This window comes from Mesoplodon mirus (genome assembly GCF_964341445.2).
Source record: "Mesoplodon mirus genome assembly, chromosome: 6".
In the NCBI taxonomy this organism is placed as follows: domain Eukaryota; kingdom Metazoa; phylum Chordata; class Mammalia; order Artiodactyla; family Ziphiidae; genus Mesoplodon; species Mesoplodon mirus.
Window position 1 is genome coordinate 79,542,346 of NC_138982.1, and position 23,406 is coordinate 79,565,751.

Below are 23,406 nucleotides of genomic sequence, written 5' to 3' on the forward strand. Positions count from 1 at the left end.
TATTAGGGGAGGGGGCAGCCTTTTCCAAAAGGCCTTGTAGTGTCTTCTGGAGAAAAGTTTCCTTCACTGGAATAAAAAGAATGAATAGAAAGAAAGGGAATAAAAAGGGATTGAAAAAAAAGCCCAACAATTATGAACACAAAGTAGATGATCTATGCTAAATCATCACAGAGAAAAAACAAAAGGAGTCTGAGCTGGAGTGATAGTCTGCATTGGGAGAACAGGGCAATATCAGGTTGTTGGACTAAATGAATGAGAGAAGTATAAGTGCCTTAAAAGGAAAACAGGCAACCTCCTAGGTGAAAGATTCAGGGAATTAGTCTAGAATGTGAAGAATATAAGACAGGAAGCTAATGGTAGAGAACTTTAACAGAAGGAGAGAGAAGTCAAGAGAGACTTGGAAATTCTGCATTTGAAATGGAGTCATTGGGGTCATTACAATCCCAACCACAGGACACAGATCTGTTTTAGATAGACTTGACCAATCTTCCATTTGCAAATGAGGAAAGTGAAATCCAGAGAAGTCAAAGGATATTTTTAAGGTGACATTCTAATTAGTATTAGGATTAGGTCTAGAACTTCTACTTTCTTACAGCCCAGCATTCCTTCAGTTTTATCATGAACAAGTTAATGTGGAAAAAGGAAAGGAAAGAGAAAGAAGTTTTAAATTTTATTTAACAGTAAGAATATCAAAAGCCAGAGACATTTTTAATTAAAGCTTAGGATCTGAGAAGGAGTATGTGCAGTAGGCATATATTATTATTCATACTTCCTCTGAGGCAGAGGAAGAGACCTAGCATAAAGAGGGTCAGCTCTGACGAGACAAAAAAAAAAAAATAGTGGGGGAAGGACATGCTATAGACACACTAAAAAAAAAAAAAGAAATTGTAGAGAAGACATCCAAAAGCATATTTGGCAATAAACACATTTAAGAGAGTGGCTTTTAGTGATTGCCATGATCAGGAGTCCAGAGTGACAGTCACAGATCACAAGGTAAAAACCAACACTAGGGACTATGACTAAAAATGTTATTCTCTCTTAAAAGCAACTAGGCATCAAAAATTGCATCTGAGCATGCAATTAACCCTCTCAGTAGATGTTTACAGAAATCATAAAAAGCCAGTGTCCATACTTAAAAATTTTCTTTTCCATTGTATATCCACTGGCTACTCTTTCCTGTGTGTAGCCCTGAAGGAAGGTTCACCTCTTTGCTGACATAGGGAGTTCCTTATACAAGAGTGAGGGACCCTGGATACCCATTTTCTCTTAACAAAGCTATGATTCTGCAACTGCAAACAGAGGAAGCACTTTTAATAGAAGTTGTTTACTAAATTCAGATGTTTCTAATGTTATAGGATATTTTTCATCCTGAAGATAACATCTGAAGAAAAGGAGAGGAGTTTTAAATACTTATATTCTTATGTTGCTGTCATCATTGTTTTTGTACATGTGAGCTCACACACACCCCGATAGAACAAGTTACTCATGTTTTCTCCAACTCACTTTCTCTCAGAAAGAGATACCAATTCATCCCCAAAGAGTTTTGTGATTTAAAAAGCAACCACAGGGCTGCCCTGGTGGTGAAATGGGTAAGAATCCACCTGCCAGTGCAGGAGACATGGGTTCGAGCCCTGGTCCGGGAAGATCCCATGTCATGGAGCAACTAAGCATGTGCACCACAACTACTGAGCCCGTGTGCCACAACTACTGAAGCCCATGCTCCTAGAGCCCGTGCTCCGCAACAAGAGAGCCACCGCAATGAGAAGCCCGCACACCGCAACGAAGAGTAGCCCCCGCTCGCCGCAACTAGAGGAAGCTCGCACACAGCAACGAAGACCCAACACAGTCAAGATAAAGATAAGATTGGAGCTGATTTCTTTGATTTGCTTTGGTGTTTTCAAGGCAGGAAATGCTTTCAAATCATTTTCTGTGTGTGATCTGAATGCAGGTAAAGAATTCCTCAACTTGTCAGAATGCTTATTAAATGTAATAATAATTTGTGTAACCTGCTGTGATACTAAAGTGGCTAATGACAGTCACGGGTTTCCAACCAGGAAGGGTTTGTTTTAATGCACATGTCTAATTTAAGAAGTTCACTACTTTATTATCATGTAATATTGTCATTCGCTTGAAATAGTGCAAAGCTAACAGTTGACTGATGACTCTTTAAGAATTTATGGTTTCTTGTAAAATCAACAGAGAATCTATTTCCAAAGAAAGAAATATCAAAATTAAGTAATAATTTTAAAATTTATGGGGAAAGTATCTCAGGCAACTCATAACAATTCCTAGATGTTTTTTATTAGTCCATGATGTTTTCACAGTAAGAAAGGCTCTAAATTTATAGATAAATGCTGGGCCTGCTACCTTAATATGTGAGTGTGGTTGCCCTGGATGCAGTGCAGAGGATACACAGAGGCGATAATTCTGTGCTCCAAGAGAATTAATGGTGGAAAGTTACACGATGCTCAAATAGCTCCTTCCTTAGGAAAAAGGAAACTATCCAGAAAGTCACACACCTAGCAGAATATATTGGAACCTTGGGACTTATTTTTATAACCCTATTTCTTTTTTTATAGAGCTTCAAAAAATCATCTTTGTTCAAAAAGAGGAAATATTTTCTTTACTATAAATGGACAGAACTTCTCATATTTTCACAAATGTCAGTGTTCTTCTATTTCAGGAATTAATTTAAAATGTTGTCATCAAATAAAAATTCCCATATTATTTTAAAATCTTTTTTTTTTTTTTTTTTTCTCGGTACGCGGGCCTCTCACTGTTGTGGCCTCTCCCGTTGCAGAGCACAGGCTCCGGATGCACAGGCTCAGAGGCCATGGCTCACAGGCCCAGCTGCTCCGCAGCATGTGGGACCCTCCCAGACCAGGGCACAAACCCGTGTCCCCTGCATCGGCAGGCGGACTCTCAACCACTGGGCCACCAGGTAAGCCCTAAAATATTTCTTTTATTATTATCAAGTGTCAAAGGTAATCAAGGCTATTACTCGACGCACAAAGCAAATGTTGACATAAGAATGCTCTTTGTCACTGCCCCTTATTGTCGTATGCCATGGTGCCAGGCAGAATTGCTGAAATCCACCCCCCCCCCCCAGTGATGTCTCACCCTAATCTCTGGAACCTATGACTATAATGAGATGTCACTCCTTTAATTATGTTATATTATATGACACAATTGACAGTAAGATAGTGAGATTAACTAGATGAGCCTGATCTAATCATATGAGCCCATAAAAGCAGAGACTTTTCTCTGGTAACAGAAGGGGAAGAGATTCAAAGTTCGAGAAGGGTTTGATACACCATACTGATAGCCTGAATATGGAAAGAACCACGTGTCAAGGAAAGGGGACACCTCCACCTGAAAGATGGCAAGAAAATAAGCACCTACAATGACAAGGAAATTAATTCAGCTAACAACGAATGAGGCTGGTGGTAGATTATTCCCCAGAGTCCAACCTAGGAGACACCCAGACCTGTGAGCCAACTGACTGGCTCCAACTTCTCACTTACAGAATTGTGATATAATAAATGAATCTGGTTTTAAGCTGAAAATAAATAAATAAATAAATAAATTTATTTAAAAAAAGTAGCTGAAGTAGAGATTAAAAAAAAAAAAGCAATCACAATACCCACAACAAAATAAGTCATCTTCACACCTGCCCACACCTACCTCAGTCTTGTGCCTGTATTTGAGTATCTGAGGGTGAATAAATTGATTAATTGAAACACTTGCTGTGGGCCTGTTATGTACCAGGCACTGTTCTAGGTGCTGTGGATAAAAATATAAATGAGACTTTGTCTTCTAAGTGTCTGAAGAAGGTATTAGATTCATATACAATAGTTATGATAAGACAGAGTTTGGTAAATGTCACATGAGGGTAAAAAATAAGGAGTTCAGAGAACTTTAGATTACTTCTGGCTAGTGGTGAAAGGTGAGGGGCAGAGAATACTCCATTGCATAGGTGGAATTTGAACTGAGCCTTAAAGGGTTTGGACATAGAAGGCTGGGGAGGAAGGAGATTCCATGAAGTAGAAACTATGCAAACAGACATGGAAAAGAAATGTCCCTGTTTATCATTAGGTAAATATTAGTATTTGGTTTTTCTCTAGTGTATATTTTTGAAAGGGAGTATGACAATAAGAGCAGAAAGGTAAGTTGGATGAGATTAGTAGACAGTGTGTTAGCAGAAATTTTTGAGCAGAGTAGTAATATGAACAGAGATTTCTTTTAGGAAGATTAATTTGACAGTAGTGCATAGACTCAATTGTGAACAAAAGATATGGGAAGCAACGAAAACATCGTACACGTCCATTTCAATAGCCCAACTTAGAGGCTAATGAAAACCAAAACTAGAGTAGTGGCGATTGATGGCTGTGGGATTCAGTGTTGAGGAGGGAGAATGTGAGAGAGATTATGGAAATAGAATTGGCAGAATTTGAAAACTGATTGGATGTGGGAGTATAGGAAAGCTAGGAGAGAGGATAAGGTGGAATATACAGGAGATGAATGCTAATGTGCAGTTATAATGCATAAGGGTGCTTGAGTGACAGGTTAAGATTACAGAGTTTGAGGAGCCATTAGCATATAGGTAAAATTGACACCACAGAGCTTGCTGAGGGAGAATCTGGAGAAAGAGGAGAGGGTAAAAGGTATACACTGGGGAAATGCCCACATTCAGGAAAGAGTAAAGTAAACAAAAAGCAAAAGAAAAGCCAAATGAGGAAGAATCCAAAAAAGTAAAAGAACAAGAAAATACAGTGTTAAAGAAGCCCAGGAAGTTTCAAGAATTTAGGGGTGCTAACAGACTAAAATGTTAAAACACATTCAAAGTGAATAAGAATTTAGAAAAGACCACTGGGTTTGATAACAAAGAGATCATTACCAGTGATCTTAGAGAGAATTTCAATAGGATAAAAAGATGACATACTATATATTATTTCACTTACCGTAATCTGCTTTGTATTAAAGCTAGTTGAATATGAACAACATGAAGCATGTATTATGTCTTATTCATCTTTTTATCCCTCATGGTTCTTTGGACAAATAGAAGTTGCTCAATAAACATTTACTGAATTAAACTCGATCAGCTTAAGTTGAATCTAATTGGATTCTACTGCACTGCATTACATTACTCTACCCTAAGGAGTGATAATGAAGAGAAAGGAAGGCAACAAATAATAAGTGATTCTTTTAAAAATCTGAAGGTAGTGGTAATAAGACAAAGAAGATAGAAAAAGAAAGGTTAACAATAATTTTGTTTGTTTAAAGGTCTCATATTTGCCCTTGCTTCTAGGTACAGGACAAGAGTGTCTCTGAGGAAGAATTTGAAGGAAAGAGACAGAGGTACTGAGGGTACAAAGACACAAAGGAGAGTGATCTAGGTGATGGTGATACATTTGTAAAAATTCATCCAGCTGTACATTTAAGACTTTTGGAGTTGTGTACTTTATGTAAGTTATACCTCAATAAAAATAAATTCAAAAAAAAACTGAAAGTACCTCATAAAGGATTGAGATTGAGGGCACAAGTGGAGGTTGCTAAATTTCCTCTGAAATAGTCAGGAAGCTATTACTTACCAAATCTCGGATCTATACTTTTTCAATCTTAAAGGAAGTCATTTTAAAAATAAATAAAATTACTACATGATATATGTGCGTCCTTTATTCTATAACTGAATGAAGACTATATACCATGGTTTATATTTTCTTTCTGCACATAGTGCCAACCCTCTATCTGGATGGACTCGGTATAAGGAGCAAACATAGATCTCAGCCACCTGCCATACCTTTCCCAAGGCAAGAAACTGTGTTTAGTACTAAGGTGTGGTTGTAGCGCTACATTGGGTGCTGATTAAAAACTTTAGAAGAATGAATATATCTAGGCCAAAGTGAGATAGAAACCAATGTTTACTAAAGAGGATTCCTTGGAACACTAGGTCCACAAGAAATCCTGAAAAAATATTCCATGGTTAAATAAGTTTGGAAAATACTACATACCATAACCTGTTCTTGGATATTTTATAGTATGAATTCACATGTTAAAGGCTGTAAGAAGTCATGCAGTAAAGATACCATTTTAGCTTTATTCAGCCTAGCATTTTCCAAACTTATTTGACTATGAGAGCTTTATGTTCCCACATAACATTCATTAGATCCTATACAACCAATTTTCAACAGAATGCACTTTGAGAAATGCTAATTTAGACAATTCCATAGAAGACAAGTCCACAGAAAATACCTGAGTGATGGATATCTAAGAGCCATCTCTAGCCCATGAGGATGATGTTATAGGGGACAAAAATAACACTACCCCAAACATATCTCTTGGTGCTATTTTCAGGGACTTAAAAGATACTGAACTGAATAGACCATTAGTCTAACTCATGAAGATATTTATTATATTATTAAAAAAGAAACTACAGAAGGAGGTTAGAGAAGAGAAACAGAGATGGTAAAAGAGCTAAAAAGAGGGATTCATAAGAAGATAGTAAGAGTTTTGGGATGACTCAATCTAGAGAAGAGATAGATAGTGTATCAAATAACTACATTGAATTATAAATTTTCTTGTGGGTAGCAATCTCTATCACCTGAGATCAGAACAAGAACTAGTCTTAAATTACAGAATGGAAGATTAAAATTAGATAAAAGAAAAAAACGCTGCTGACTGAAAAGGGTATAAAAATATTGGAAAAACTGATAAGAGACAAAACCTTTCTGTATTGTCAGTCTGAGAGAGATTCTTATTTGTCATGGATTACATAAGTATGTTCTTGCTTGGAAGCAAGAGGCTAGAAGTGATAGTCTCTGCACAATTAACATGTGCAGCTTCTTGGACTGTGACCTCCCATCATCCTTACTTGAATTTTCCCAACCATGAGTCAGCAATGGCTGCTCCCAGGATGGGAGTGAAATAACAGAGGCTGCTGAAGGCATGGTATACAGATGTGGAAGTGTCTTCACTCCAGTGCAGGAAATACAGGAAATACAGGGTCAGCACAGCTGAAGCAAAAAAAGAGAGACAAAACAAAATAGATGCATTAAAATGATTTATGGAGCAAAAGAACATTTGATATGGTCTTTGAAGTTGATACTGACCTTCAACACTCCTATCAGTGAAGTGATGAGGGGTGATTGCTGGGCAGTAGAAGCAGGGCCCCTTGGAGTTGTGGGAGTGAATGGGGCTATGCTTAGTACACAAATGCAATACTCCTCCCTTCAGTGTATATCTACATAGCATAATTTAGGCCAATCCAAAAGATAACATGGAGCTTCTAATATCCCTTCCTTCTCCTTCCCAGCAATGATATAACCCATAGACCTGAGGAACAGAAATGAAGAATGGAATGTCGATGATGAGAGTTTTTCCACTTATATTCTCATAGGCTGTGTTCTGATTTTCACTTGGCCTTTCTGTTCTTGGCCTGTATGACTTAGTAGGTGAAATCCCATGAGGCATTTTTTGGAAGTCTTCGCCAAAGGAAAGGACCAATTGGATGAAGGCAGAAAGAGTAGATAAGGGAAATAAGTGCATATGAGACAGGTTGTTACAAACATGGGGTGAGAGTGAGTGGAGAGGAGTAGGACTCAGGGACACAAAATTACCTTTCATGCCATAATAGGAAAAGCGCTCACAGAATTCATTCACCACAATGAAGACAATACTCAGTGGATAGTTGGAGCCACAGATTTTCTAAGAAACAAAAAGGCAATGGTTCAAGCATGAACTATATTTCCCTGTTTAAACCATTAGATTGCTCCACAACAGAAAAAAATCATTTATTTTAAGTTGCCATGATAGGTCACGTGAAACAATGGCCCCTGCTCTTCATGAAACAGCCAGTATCACACTGAAAGTGCTTGCATTGCTGATTTAGCAGTGAGAAGCTATTCTGAATATTACTTTTTTCCTCAATTCATTTAACATGAAACTGCTCAGGCATTCCTTGATACTAGACACCAGGACCTGTTCATCTTCCCACAAGTACTAAATGAAAAGCCTGGGGCTCTGGGTAGGAGAATAATCATACTTATTTTCAGGAACAGAACAAAGAGTTGGCCTATGGAGCACTTGATGTCCAGGCAGTCACACTCAGATGTCAGTATCCTGCTTAGCTCCACTGTGCGGATTAACCTTTCTTTTCCCACTTGCCCCATTCACTGTGCTGGGAGAAATCCTAGCAATATGAAGGCTTCCCATTCAGTGGCTACTGAAGCCAGGCACAGAGCCTAGTACAGATTGCTAAAGGTAAGATGACTGATCACCTTGACCTTGGGCAGAGAGTTCTTAAATCTTGTCAAATTAAATGTCCATTCTTTCTATGAAAGAAAGATTCTATAACATTTTCATGCTAATCTTTTTGGGCATTAAGAGGACTATGCTATTTCATGCACTGTATCAGTCAGAATAAAAGGAACATCATGTTTTATTTCAAATCCCTACCCATTATGATAGCCCAGCCAATATGAGAGGGGGATGGAGATATGTGTCCTTGGTTCAGTCGAATCTTATCATGAGATTTTTATTGCCTTTTCTTATTCATAAGATGTACACACATCTTTGTAAGCAGGCTCAAATTCTTTGGGACCAGAAAGCATATAACTAAATAAATTAATGTATTCATTCTTTTATCCACATGGATATAAAAAACAACCCTCCAAAATATTAATATACATTAACGTATGATAAAAACTTGCTTGGAAGACAATATGAATTAGTCTTATTACCTTACCAGCTCATAGCTCGAGAATCATGCAACCTGAAGTTTAGTTAACACATTTCTACTAGCTATGTAACACTGTCACTGGCTGTGTTAACATACTGATCCAGGCCATGTCACTACACTTCGCTTTATACTTCAGTTTTGTTATTCCAAAGAAACTACCACCTCTAGAATACTACTACAGTTACCTCTTTGCCTGTAGTAAGAATTCAGTAAATACTGGCTAGTATGTCTGTATCCTCTCCATTTACAGGATTTTGATATGAGGGTTGAATAAGAACTGGGAAGTGCTTTAACAAGTGTATAAAGTAAAACATTATTATTACTTCCTTGTTTCTCTGTCCTTTCTCCCACTGTAAACTGGAACACAGTAACAGAGACTAGATCTATTCTAAAACTTCTCTTGGTGGTCAGCATAGATTCTGTGCACAGGGGAAACTAAGGGCTGAGATTTTTTTTTGGTGAAGAAAGAACAATCACACACAGTTCTCCAGAAAGGAGTACTTGCCAAGTTTCCCTGGACATTCAAATTGCTTTTTTTCCACCCCAGAGAAACTCAGAATATACAATGAAATACAGCCAAGTCCTGGATACCAACTGAAGAACTCTGACTACCTCTTCCTGCTGCTTCCTCTCCTAAGTTAAAGGAAACTTCTGTTTAGGTTTGGTTTACAGGTTAATTCTAACTCCAAGAGAGAATAGTTTTTAATACTCTAACACAGCTCAGCGTGAAGCTCCAGGGGCCAAGAAGGAGAACCAAAAGAGTAAGTCTGTTCCTACCAGAGACAGAACTGAATCTGAGGACTCACCGGAGATGGCTTCTTTGGAAAGCTGGGGGGTCGAGGTGGTACCTCTTCAGGGGAGACAGGTAAAAAAGGAGTTTCCTTGAACTCATTTTTCTGGAAGAGATTCATGGCTGGCTCCTTACTCTCTCTCTCTTCAAGCATTTGGCTTCGGTAGGCAGTTGGGACAGCTGCCAGGCTACTGTGAAAAGGGGGACTGGGAGGGGAAGAGGGGGTGGCTTCAGCAGCTAGGTTTAACCCTGTGGGTGTCAGGCGTCAGCAGCCGCCTGCAAAGCAGAAAGCTATAGAAAAAGAAAGGATTGGGTCTCAGACTAGTTCAAAAGAATGTTTATGTCACAGGGAAGTGAGAATAACACATCATGGGATGAGACAGTATAATGCTGGAAAATTTCAAATGAGTGAAAATTAGTTAAGAATACAATGCCTGGAGCATAGCCTAGAGCAGATTTTGAAATCGATTTCAGGGTAATAATAGCTACCATTTTTTGCACACCTATTGTGGGGAAGGTTTATACACACAAACACACATATATATTATATCTACATGTTCTAATTCTTACTACTATCCCCATTTTATAGGAACTAATGTCCCCAGAGGTTATGTAATTTGTCCAAAGTCATGTGGCCAGTAAGTGGCAGATCTGGAATTTTCACTATGCCACTACAGATTAGTATCAGTAATGCCTGTGGTCATTACTTAGAAATAGAAACTATGGAAATAAAAACATAGTAATGTAGGGGAAATGAAATGCATCGAAGAGGGAAAGTTATCTCCAAACAGAATTTGGAGAGATACATAAAATGTTGATTTTTGGTTTTCAACATAATAAAGTTCAACTAGAAATGTCTTATAAGCAATTAAAGAGGTGGAGCTGAAGAAAACAAAAGGAAAGGGTTGGTGATGTACATTTGGGAATCATTCTTCTCCTTTGCTAAATTCATTCCCTGTGTTTTCACTTTCTCACTTCAAAATGAATCCATCATTTCATTAGTAAATAAAATTTAATTTGTGTAAAAACTATGAGCCAGTTATTTTCTAGGAACCATTATAAACATCATATTTCTTAATTTTCAATGAATGGACTCCCAAATGACTCCAGAACATAATATTTAGTTCTTATCAGAGGAGAAACAAGAACAGAGATGACAATGATAGATACATTTTAGACAGTATTATTTTTGCTAAGTCAAAGAGGTAAAAGAACAAGAGAGTACGGTGCCCATCTAGATGTCAATCAAAAGAAAAAGGAAAAGAATGGCTAGAGAGCAATAAGAAAAATGAGGACTAAACCAAAAAAGAAGTCAGGAAACAGGAGAATGAATTATTTTATTTTAGAATATGAGAACCTATGACTCTCTCCCTCATAAAATTCTTACATTACCTATTTGAGTTATTGACAAATAAGACCAGGAGAAACTCTACCCTTTCCTCCCTAAACTCCATCTTAGACTTTGACCATGTTTTCCCAGCTTCTATTCACTCCTCCTCCTGCTTCTCTCCCACCAACCTTTACCCAAAGAAGGGTCCACTTCATTTCTGTTTCTGACATTAATGATTAAGCTACAGTTATTCTTTCAGGAAGTACTGCCCTTTCTGACCTAGTTTGGTTAATGACTCTGGATACAAAACAAATGAACAGTCAAAACTTACTAGTCTTGACTTACTAGTCACTAGGGGCACAGATGCTTTTAAGATCTAATTATATCACTGGCTCCCCCTGCTCTGGCCTTGTACCTCTGGAATAGCATTTGATCTCTCAGAGCAGATGGAGTAGCACCGGTAGGCAAGGCACCAATTTATTTGTGCTTATAGGTGCCCTAAATACCAGACTTTAGAGTATTGGCATTGGTTCTCTGATACTCGTTTGTTTACGTGAAATTCTTCTTTTGATTATGGCAATACAATGCTAGCATTTATAAAATCGAATAGTATCAGAGATGGAAGGAATCTTAATCTTGTCCTACATAAACTAAACTTCCCTGATGCTAAAAATCACTTAGGGATATATATATTTACATTTATATTATATATAATACATTATATACATTACATTATATATATTTATATTTGTATATATACTTATAACTACATATTTCCACAGCAATTCACACACACACCACATACAATTTACAGGCCTTTGCTTTGAAAAGTCTTATCGAATAGATCTAAGTAGGTATCTAAGAACTTGTATTTTTAATAAGCATCTCTGGTAATTCTTATAATAGGGATTTGGTGAACACTGGTTTGAAATCCTTTTCCTAGTCTAGCCTGAAGAATATTACAGAAGAGCCTCCCAGCCTCCAAGACCTATTCTAGAGCCTTTTCTATCTTACCAAGATGCCTCTTGTACACCATCATTTTTGCTAAGTTGAAATCAGACAGAAGGATAAAAGGGAAAAGATCAAAGAGAAAAGCAACTCCTGAATAGAAATGAGTACAAACTCTTGAAAGATAAAAAAAAATAATAGAGAGAAAGAATCTAAAATATCAGTGGTAAGAGTAAAAAATATTTGTGACCTCAATGATTATGACAGAAGAGAGTGATATTTTACAATCATGTACAGAAAAGAGGCTGAAAATGACAGATACTAATATAGTCAGAGAGAAGAGGCAAATATGAAATTAAAAGAGAACATGTGTTTAGCAAGGTGTATGAATACAAAATCATCACATAGAAATAAATTGTATTTAAATATCAGCAAAAACAAATAGAAAAGGGAATTTAAAACATTATACTAGCTCTAATAGCATAAAAAATACCTAGGAATAAATCTATTGAAAGATGTCTAAGACATCAATACTAACCACTCTTAAAACATTATTGAAAGAAATTAAAGATCTAAATAAATGGAGAGACATACCATGCTCATGATTTGGAAGGCCCAGCAAAAATGTCAGTAATCCCCAAATCAATCTATAATTGCAACACAAAATCCAACAGGTTTTGTGAGTGTAGAAAATGAAAAGTTGATTTTTAAAATTCATATAGAGATACAAAAAGCGAAGAATAGCAAAGGCAATCTGGAAGAACAATAGTGGAGGATTTGCACTAACCAGTAGGAGACCTATTATAAAGCTATAGTAATTATAACAGAGTGGAACAGACACAAAGATAGATAAGGCAACCAATGCAACAGAACAGAGTGCAGAAAAAAGACCCACACATATACTGAGGCATCAGTTATGACAAACTGACACTGCAGTGCAGTGGGGGAAATGACGGTGTTTTCAACTAAAAAAACACCATCTAGATCTCAGATGGAAAAAAATATGTTTACCCATGTTTTTATGCATGGTGTAAATATATCTTACACCATGCATAAACACCAATTCAATATAGATTATAGATCTAACTGTCAAAGTTTAAAAAATTAAAGCTTTTAGAGGAAAACATAAGACAGCATCTTTATGTCTGTGGATAAGCCAAGATTTCTTAAATAAGACATAAAATATGGTAACCATAAAAGAAAAAGAATTGATATATGGGACAGTATTAAAATTAATAACTTTTTTGTTCACCAAAAGATACCATGAAGAGTAAAAAGACAACTCACAAAGTGGGAGAAAATACTCATATTACATATATTGTCAAAGGATTTGTGTCCAGACTATATAAATCACTTCAAAAATCAATAAAAAAAGGTTCACATTCAGATTTTTTAAGTCTTTTGCAATTATAAATAATACTGTAATAATAACCTTGCAAATAAGTCAAATGTTTCTGTAGAATGAATTTACAGAAGTGAGACTGATGTGACAAAAATGTTTTTACAGTTTTCAGAACTGCAGATTCATTCCCTTTTTTCTATTGAGTTGTTTGTCCCCTTCTTGTAAGTTTGTAAGATCTACCTTTATATCATTTATATTAAAGCTCTGCCACCCTCTATGTTGCAAATATTTTTTCTACTGATTTTTTTTGTGGACTTTTAAAGTTAAACGTAACTCAAAAGGCACAAATCTTAAGTGTAAAACTCCACTGTTTTTTTACATATATGTAACTCACACAACCACCACCCAGGTAAGATTATATATATTTGTAATAAATATTTATTTATAATAAATATTGGGTTGGCCAAAAAGTTCGTTCAGGTTTTTCCATACCATCTTATGGAAAAACCCAAACGAATTTTTTAGCCAACCCAATATAATAATATATATTATATATTATACTACTCCTACGAATTGAGTCAGTCCATGTGAAGAAGGTTTCAACCTTTTTAGAATATATTTTTATAATATTTTTCCCATTCTTGAGTTGGTAATTTAGATTCATCTCTTAATAAATTGGAAATTACTAAAGTAATTATTATATGAATGATATGTGAATGATATAATTCCTGAATTCTGACATGTCTAAGAATGCCTTCTTGCCAAACTGTAGATGATATCTGATGAATACATAATTCATAGGTCACACTTATACCTTGTGCTGATGCAGCTTTATTAACTTTAGAGTTTTAGTGTAGTGTTATGGAATAGTTCAAAGCCCACTGATTTTTGTTCCTTTGTAGCCAACTTACTTTCAGGCTTATATTATCATCAGTTAGTGCATAAATAAACAATGGTACATCCAAACAATGTAATAATATTATTCAGTGCTAAAAAGAAATGAACTATTAAGGCATACAGAAGACATGGAGGAAACTTAAGTGCATATTACTAGGTGAAAGAAGCCAATCTGAAAAGGATGCATAATGTATGATTTCAATTATAAGATATTCTGGAAAAGGCAAAACTAAGGAGACAGTAAAAAGATCACTGATTACCAGGGGTTGGGGTGTGGAGGAATGGATTGGCAGAGCACAGGATTTTTAAGGCAGTGAAACTATCCTGTATGATACTACAGTGGTGGATAAATGTCATTGTACATTTGTTAACACCCACAGAACGTACAACACAAAGAGTGAACTCTAATGTAAACTATGGACTTTGGGTGATGGTGTGTGAGTGTAGGTTCATCAATTATACAAAAAAAAAAGGTACCGCTCTGGGGCAGGATGTTCATAGTTGGGGAGGTTGTGCATGTGTGGGAACAGGGAGTATATGAGAATTCTCTGTACTTTCTGCTCAATTTTGCTGTGAAACTAAAACTGTTCTTAAAAATAAAGTTTATTAATTAAAAAAAAGAACTTGCTGCTGGTTAGTGACTCTCAACTATAATATTTATCATTTCCCCCAAATTCAAAGATGTTACAGGTATAAATATTAATTCTTTATCTCATTAACATAAATGCTTATTTTTACTCTGAAAAGCAAAATAAGAAAATGATTAAAAAGTATCAGAGATAAGAGAACATGATAAAATGTGTGAGAGATAAGAGAACAATTGTTTCATTAAAACAATTACTTAGCTTCACCTTTACCCTAAATTTTAGCTTAATTTTCAACCAAAATTTAAGGAATATCAGATAGAAAGGCTCAGAGATGTAATTAAAACCAGGACATTTATTATAAATCAACAGTTTTGCCATTCACAATTGAAAACAGCAGTGTGGTAAAACAGAACACTGAACCTGAACTTCAGAACCCCTGATCTGCCACTTGTTAACAGTATGTGGGCAAGTAACCTAACCCCTGAAGTTTGTTTTCTCATCTGTAAAACTTCCTAGGAGTTTTGTTAAGATTAAATGAAAACACATGAAAATGCCGGTACCCATAAAAGGTAAAAAATGTAACATCAACTGAAAATTCTGAATCAGATTAAATTTCTCTTATCATCAAAGTTAAGATACATTTTCCTCAGTCTTAGGAATTTTTATTCCTAATATAAAATAAATTGTCACATGTCTTATAAATTTTATACTTATAGCTGAATATTTCTTCAGTCATCACTGTCACTTCCTGATTCACTCAGCTGCAAATCATTTCCTAAAATAAAAAAAGGAAAACTGTAGTAATTGAATATTTAATATTTTAATATTTAATATTTTTGGATAACATAGATGTTTTACAAAATATAACCCCAAGGTGATCCTGTTTAGCCAACATTATGTCTTTAAATTATAGGATAAGCAATCTGATTATTAGTCACATCAGTAGCAACTCAAAGAATTAATATTACCTGTAAAGAAAAAATAAACCACCAATCTTCAGCATAGTTTTAGTACCACTTGGCATCTATTGATATTTGTCTTCTTTCACATAACAACATCACCCTTCTTTTATACCACTGATTTAATTACATCAGGAAATGAGGAGAAAATGTGGTTCAGAAGATCAGACTATTTTGAAGAGTGAAAAAACGTATAATTTTTTACTATAAATTCAGTCAAAGTCATTAAGCAGTATATGTTAAGAGTACCTCATCATTGATTCTTTTGTAATTCATCCATGTTCTTACAGTCACGGAACTTACATTCCAGTGGGGAAGACAGACAATAAACAAATATATAATGTAATATTTATCCTAAGTAGGGATAAATATTACACTATTTAGATGCGTCTGGGGAGAGTGGTGAGAGATGTTATTTTAAATAGGGTAGTTAGGAATGCCTCCTCAAGGTGGGACATTAGAACAGAGATCCAAATGTAGAGAGAGAGTAATGAAAATACAGAGGTGGGGGAAAATGTCCAGGCTCAGGTAAAAGCAAATACAAATGCCCCAAGGCAAAAGCATGCTTCTTGTGTTCTCTGACAGCAAGAACACCCCTGTGGCTGGAGTGAAATGAATGAGGAAGAGGATGTAGGGAAATAGGTCAGAAAGATATCCAGAAGACCATGGTGTGTAGATCATGGAAAAAACTTTAGATTTTGTTTGAAATGTAATGGGAATTCAATTCACTGGAAAATTTTAAACAGGCAACTGACTTGAACACTATTGTATATCAGTGAATAGACTATAATGGTGTGGAGGAAACATGGAATCAGGGAGAACAGTTATGAGTCTATGCAGTTTCTCATGTAAGATATAATATCAGCTTTGAGAAAGACAAATACTGTATGACTTCACTTATATGTGGAATCTAAAAAACAAAACATATAAAAAGGAACAGAGTGACAAATACAGGGAACAAACAGGTGCCAGAGGGGAGGTAGGTAGGGTGAGGAGAGAAACAGGTGAGGTACAAACTTTCAGTTTTAAAATAGTGACAAGTATGAAATGTACATTGTGGGGAGTATAGTCAGTAACTATGTAGTATCTTTGTATGGTGACAGATGGCAACTAGACTATGGTAATCGCTTTGAAATGTACAGAAATATCAAATCACTATGCTGTGTACCAAGAACTAACATAGTGTTGTAGGTCAATTATACTTCAAAAACAAACAAACTCAGAGAAAAAGATCAGATCTGTGGCTACCATGAGTGGGGGGTTGGGGGGAGGGGAAATTAGATAAAAGGCAGTCAAAAGGTACAAACTTCCAGCTATAAGATAAATACCAGGGATGTAATGTATAACATGATAAAAGTAATTAGCACTGTTGTATGTTATATATGGAAGTTGTTAAGAGAGTACATCCTAAGAGTTCTTGTTGCAAGGAAAATTTTTTTTCCTATTTCTTTAATGTTTTATGTATATGAGATGATGGATAGTCACTAAACCTATAGTGGTAATCATTTCAAGATGTATGTAGTTAAACAGTTGTACACTTTAAAATTATACAGTGCTGTACGTTAATTATATCGCAATAAAACTGGGGAAAAAAGAAGTAATATTGGCTTAGACTCAGGTGGTTCAGGTGAAGGTGGTGCTAAGTGGTCAGATTTATAATTTGCTTTGAAGATGGAGCTTACAGGACTATCAACAGTACTGGACTTAGTGCATGAGAGAAAGAGAAAAGTGAAGGATGACCCCCAAGATTTCTGGTCTAAACAACTGGATAAATGGTGGTATCATTTACTGAGATGAGAAAAACCAGAGGAACAAGATTGTGTAAAAAAAAAAATCATAAGTTCAATTTTTAACAAGGTACATTTGAAATACCTAGTAAATATTCAAGTATATATGGTATAGGCAATTGGATATACAAGCCTGAAGCTCAGGGTAGAGGCTACAGCCGCAAAAGATTTGGGAGTCATTGATTACAGGGGGTTTATTTGAAGCTATAGGATTGGATAAATCTTTTGGGTGGTAAATTACAATCGTTAACAAACTCTTGTATTTTTAAACTACTCCACAATCAACAAAAGCTGGCGTATTTTGAAGTTAATATCCAATTTAAGATGAGTACTTTTTAGGCCATATATAAACTGTTGTAAGATACCTCAGTCCACTGCATGAACTCCAGAACTAATTACATCACTTGATAAAGAAACCTGCTAAAGCTTCATTTGTGCATCTGGTTCACATGACCATTTTCTTATTTTCAAGGCTTAAGTTTCTACTTATTATACAACTATTGTATGGCATAAGAATGTTTATCCTGATGTGATGCCTATAAAATGAGTTTCTCAAGTGACACAAATCCAAATGTCCTGAGTTCCATTTTTCTTAATAGACTTCATACTATGGAGGTTATAAGCACAGCATTACCATGCTGTTGGTTGAAATGTTCAGTTTTGAAGATATGAGATTAGCCTTTGAATATGAGATGCTTAGTAAAGGAAATATGTTTTCAATCAAAATGGTAATTATGACTTGGAAAAAAGAGTATACCCATAGCAAATGTATTCAGATACCTAAACCGATGTTTCTCAATGAGAGCAATACTGCCCCCTAGGAGATGTTACAGAAATGTACGTGAGGGGTCGCTTGTCCCAGTGATTTGCAGATTGCTAGTGGCATTTAGTGAACAGGGAACTTAGGAATCTTAAATGTCTTGTAATGCAAGGACCAGTTGTAAACAATAAAGAACCCTTCTACATTCTGTAAAACTTTTGAAAGTCCAGTGGGATACTCATGTACTTGAGAGATCTGTTTATAATTTTAAGGCCAGAACTAATTGCATTTTTATAAACTAAAAGTATCCTTTTGCACAGACATAAAATTCTCTGAAATTTACAAGGATGCAACTATCATGTAAACTGAAAGAAGACTACTTTTTTTTTTGAGACCTTTACAAAGATTTTTTTTAATTGTTTCTGAAAACACAGTGATATCTATGTTGCTCATTGGCTTTGGGTCAGCAATACAGCACCTCAAAACTTATCTGTGTACGCAATTCTATGAATATGTATGTATATACCTTTCCAGTCCTTATTTTAACAAGATAAATAAAAAGAAAAAATATTGACATGAGTTGAATATTGCCTTGCTTCCCTTTATTCCAAATATATTCATTAAAAGTAAGTGCAAACATATGGCACTTTGTTATGTTGTCTCACCAGGCCTGAATATTTACAAAGTAGAATATCTATTACTTTACTATAAACTATTTTTATTTTGTCTTAATATTACATTAATTATTTTCAAAGATGTATGTGCCTAGATGATATTAAGCTATGAAATTCATTTCAGAATAGTAAAGGGGACTTAAATATATGTTATAAAAGAGAGTGTTGAGTCTGCTAAGGTTGAAAATGGGATGACTGCAGTAACAATAAAAAAGGGTTTATTTCCTCTTAAGAAACTTAAAGTTTGGATAAAATATATCAAGCAAAGAAATTCACTACTTTTTTGAAAGAAATTCCAAGTGGTTACTACTTGTATAACAAGATTGCTGCTGATTTTTCCATATCATTTTTGCATCCAAAATATTTCTAACTTCTTTTACTATTTCTAGAGTTTGTGGATTCCTTTGGATTTTCTATGTAGACAATTACATTGTCTACAAATAAGGATCATTTTATTTCCTGTTTCCGATTCTTCTTTTCATTTCTTTCACTTGTTTTACTGCATTTTCTAGAAAATTCAGTAAAATGTTGAATAGAAATCATGATATTAGTCCTCCTTGTCTTCTTCCTGACTTTAACGGAAATGCTTCTGGAGTCTCTATTAGTATAATGTTGGCAGTAGTTTTGTTCTTTGTGATTAACTTTTATAACGTTAAGGAAATTCCCTTATGTTCAATCTTTAGTAAAAGTTGTAAAATGAATAAATACTGACTGTTGTCAAATTCAAATTTGTTGAAATGATCATATGGCTTTATTCCTATAATCTGTTAATGTGGTAAATTATATTGATATAATTCCAGATATTGAACATTTCCTACATTTCTGTGATGAGCTTTACTTGGTCATGATTTAGCTTGCTTGTTTTAAGTACAGTGGTTATTCAATTTGTTAATATCTTATTTAGTAATTTTACATCCATGTTCTTAAGTGAAATTGGTCTACAATGCTTTTTGTCTTGTTTCTGTTCAGTTTTTTTTTTTTTTTTTTTTTTTTTGCGGTATGCGGGCTTCTCACTGTTGTGGCCTCTCCCGCTGTGGAGCACAGGCTCCGGACACGCAGGCTCAGTGGCCATGGCTCACAGGCCCAGCCGCTCCGTGGCATGTGGGATCTTCCCGGACTGGGGCATGAACCCGTGTCCCCTGCATCAGCAGGCGGACTCTCAACCACTGTGCCACCAGGGAAGCCCTCCTGTTCAGTTTTGATATTACCCTAGAATTATAAATGAATTGGGTTGCTTCCCCTACTCTTCTATTCTCTGAAACAGTTTGTAGAAGATAAGAATTGTTTGTTCCTTGAAGATCTGCTAAAATTCATCTGTAAAATTATCTTCAATTTTCTAGCATCTAGGGGATATGGAGATAGGAAGAAGGAGGAAGAGATGTTAATTGTTAATGGTTTCTTCAGACTTTCCACTTCTTTTTGAGTCAGATTTGGTAAATTATACTTTTTTCCTAGAAAATCATCCATTTTTTTTTTTTTTTAGAAGATGTTGGGGGTAGGAGTTAATTAATTATTTTTGCTGTGCTGTGTCTTCGTTTCTGTGCAAGGGCTTTCTCTAGTTGTGGCAAGCGGGGGCCACTCTTCATCGCAGTGCGCGGGCCTCTCACTATGGCGGCCTCTCTTGTTGCGGAGCACAGGCTCCAGACACGCAGGCTCAGTAGTTGTGGCTCATGGGCCTAGGTGCTCCATGCCATGTGGGATCCTACTAGACCAGGGCTCGAACCCGTGTCCCCTGTATTAGCAGGCAGATTCTCAACCACTGCGCCACCAGGGAAGCCCCGAAAATCATCCATTTTTATGCCAAATTTACTGGGATAAAATATTTGTAAAGTTTTCATAATGAAAAAAATAAAAACATACTATAATTTTAACCACTTTTTCACTCCTAATACTGTGTTTTACTCTTTTTTTCTTCATCAGCCCTAGTTACAGGTTGGTCTTCTTATAAGTTTTCAAAGAAATAACTTTTAGTCTTGTTGATCCTCTAATGTTTCTTTGCTATCTATTATACTAATTTCAATTCTAATCTATAATACTTTCCTTCCCTGCTTTAAGATCTTATTGTTCTTCTAGTTCCTAAAGGTGAAACTTTCACGCATTTATTTTCAATTTTTTTTAAAAAAGAACATTTTGAGGCCTCAAATTTCCCTCTATCATTTTGGTTGCACCCCAAAATTGTTGAGATATTTCTGATACTGCTTAATTATAAATATTTTATAATTTCATTGTAATTTCCTTTTAACATGTAAGTCACTAGGTATGTGCTCCAAAGTTTCTAAGCATGTATTTTAAACTATTTTTTATTATTTATTTATATTCTCATTGTTTTATAGTCATGTGATATGATCAATAAAATATGAATTCTTTTAAATGTGTTATTTCATTTGTCCTAGTAGAAAGTAATTTCCATAAATGGTTTATATTATTAAAAGAATGCCTGCTTCTCATTCTTAGTTCGTAAGATTCTACATATTTACTGTTAGAACGGGCATGTTCAGCCTCCCAAGGCAATAGAAATAAAAACAAAAACAAATGGGAGCAGGGCTTCCCTGGTGGCGCAGTGGTTGAGAGTCCGCCTGCCGATGCAGGGGACACGGGTTCATGCCCCGGTTCAGGAAGATCCCACATGCTGTGGAGTGGCTGGGCCTGTGAGCCATGGCCGCTGAGCCTGCGCGTTCAGAGCCTGTGCTCCGCAACAGGAGAGGCCACAACAGTGAGAGGCCCGTGTACCGCAAAAAAAAAAAGCAAACAAACAAAAAACCAAAAACAAATGGGAGCTACTCAAATTTACAAGCTTTTGCACAGCAAAAGAAACCATAAACAAAACAAAAAGACAACCTACAGAATGGGAGAAAATATTTGCAAATGATGAGACTGACAAGGGATTTATTTCCAAAATATACAAACAGCTCATACGACTGGCAAGGGCTTAATCTCCAAAACATACAAACAGCTCATACAACTTGACAACGAAAAAACAAACAACCCAATCGAAAAATTGGCAGAAGACCTAAAGAGACATTTCTCCAAAGAAGAAATACAAATGGCTAATAGGCACATGAAAAGATGCTCAACACCACTAATTATTAGAGAGGACGGCATACTGCACACACACACACACACAAATGCTGGAGAGAGTGTGGAGAAAAGAGAACCCTTCTACACTGTTGGTGGGAATGTAAGTTGGTATAGCTACTGTGGAAAACAGTATGGAGGTTCCTCAGAAAACTAAAAATATAATTACCATATGATCCAGCAATCCCACTCCTGGGCATATCCCCAGACAAAACTATAATTCAAAAAGATGGCTTCCGGGGAAGATGGCGGAAGAGTAAGACGCGGATATCACCTTCCTCCCCACAGATACACCAGAAATACAGCTACACGTGGAACAACTCCTACAGAACACCTACTGAACACTGGCAGAAGACCTCAGACCTCCCAAAAGGCAAGAAACTCCCCACGTACCTGGGTAGGGCAAAGCGGAGAGATTCCCGCACAGAGGATCGGTGCCGACGGGCACTCACCAGCCCGAGAGGCTTGTCTGCTCGCCAACCGGGGCGGGCGGCGCTGGAAGCTGAGGCTCGGGCTTCGGTCAGAGCGCAGGGAGAGGACTGGGGCTGGCGGCGAGAACTCAGCCTGAAGGGGGCTAATGCGCCACAGCTAGCCAGGAGGGAGTCCGGGAAAACTCTGGAGCTGCCGAAGAGGCAAGAGATTTTTTCTTCCCTCTTGGTTTCCTGGTGCGCGAGGAGAGGGGATTAACAGCGCTGCTTAAAGGAGCTCCACAGACGGGCGCGAGTCGCGGCTGAAAGCGCGGAGCCCAGAGACGGGCGTGGGACGCTGCGGCTGCTGCTGCCGCCGCCAAGAGGCCTGTGTGCGAGCGCAGGTCACTGTCCACGCCACCCTTCCGGGAGCCTGTGCAGCCCGTCACTGCCGGGGTCCCGGGATCCCGGGACGGCTTCCCTGGGAGAATGCACGGCGCGCCTCGGGCTGGTGCAACGTCACGCCGGCCTCTGCCGCTGCAGGCTCGCCCCGCACTCTGTGCCCCTCCCTCTCCCCCGGCCTGAGTGAGCCAGAGTCCCCGAAGTGGCTGCTCCTTTAACCCTGTCCTGTCTGAGCAAAGAACACACGCCCTCCGGCGACCTACACGCAGAGGCAGGGCCAAATCCAAAGCTGAGCCCCGGGAGCTGTGAGAACAAAGAAGAGAAAGGGAAATCTCTCCCAGCAGCCTCAGAAGCAGCGGATTATAGCTCCACAATCAACTACATGTAAACTGCATCTGTGGAATACATGAATAGACAACGAACCATCCCAAATTGAGGAGCCAGGAGTCAGTGCTGTGCCTCTGAGGTGGGAGAGCCAACTTCAGGACACTGGTCCACAAGAGACCTCCCAGCTCCACATAATATCAAACGGCGAAAATCTCCCAGAGATCTCCATCTCAACACCAGCACCCAGCTTCACTCAACGACCAGCAAGCTACAGTGCTGGACACCCTATGCCAAACAACTAGCAAGACAGGAACACAACGCCACCCATTAGCAGAGAGGCTGCCTAAAATCATAAAAAGTCCACAGACACCCCAAAACACACCA

The 23,406-nt window shown here is 37.1% G+C and overlaps 2 protein-coding genes across 5 annotated transcripts in view; both read right to left on the reverse strand.

The window, feature by feature from the left end:
* Positions 1-9,796, reverse strand: part of SLC15A2 (solute carrier family 15 member 2) — a 38,056-nt gene extending 28,260 nt beyond the window's left edge. Inside the window, exons 1-3 of the mRNA XM_082624770.1 lie at positions 9,544-9,796; positions 7,617-7,704; positions 6,872-7,013 (exon numbers count right to left, since the gene is read on the reverse strand). Of these exons, the coding sequence (XP_082480896.1) occupies positions 6,872-7,013; positions 7,617-7,704; positions 9,544-9,681 (368 nt within the window). The 5' untranslated portion in view covers positions 9,682-9,796. The remainder of the gene's footprint in view (positions 1-6,871; positions 7,014-7,616; positions 7,705-9,543) is intronic.
* A 5,041-nt stretch (positions 9,797-14,837) lies between these two features.
* EAF2 (ELL associated factor 2) overlaps positions 14,838-23,406 on the reverse strand; it is a 121,964-nt gene continuing 113,395 nt past the window's right edge. For 3 of the 4 annotated variants that reach the window (XM_082624784.1, XM_082624783.1, XM_082624785.1), the window contains one exon: positions 14,839-15,406. In XM_082624784.1, the coding sequence (XP_082480910.1) occupies positions 15,360-15,406 (47 nt within the window). In that variant the 3' untranslated portion in view covers positions 14,839-15,359. Of the gene's footprint in view, positions 15,407-23,406 lie in introns of all 4 variants that reach the window. The other variant, XM_082624786.1, reaches the window with a different exon arrangement.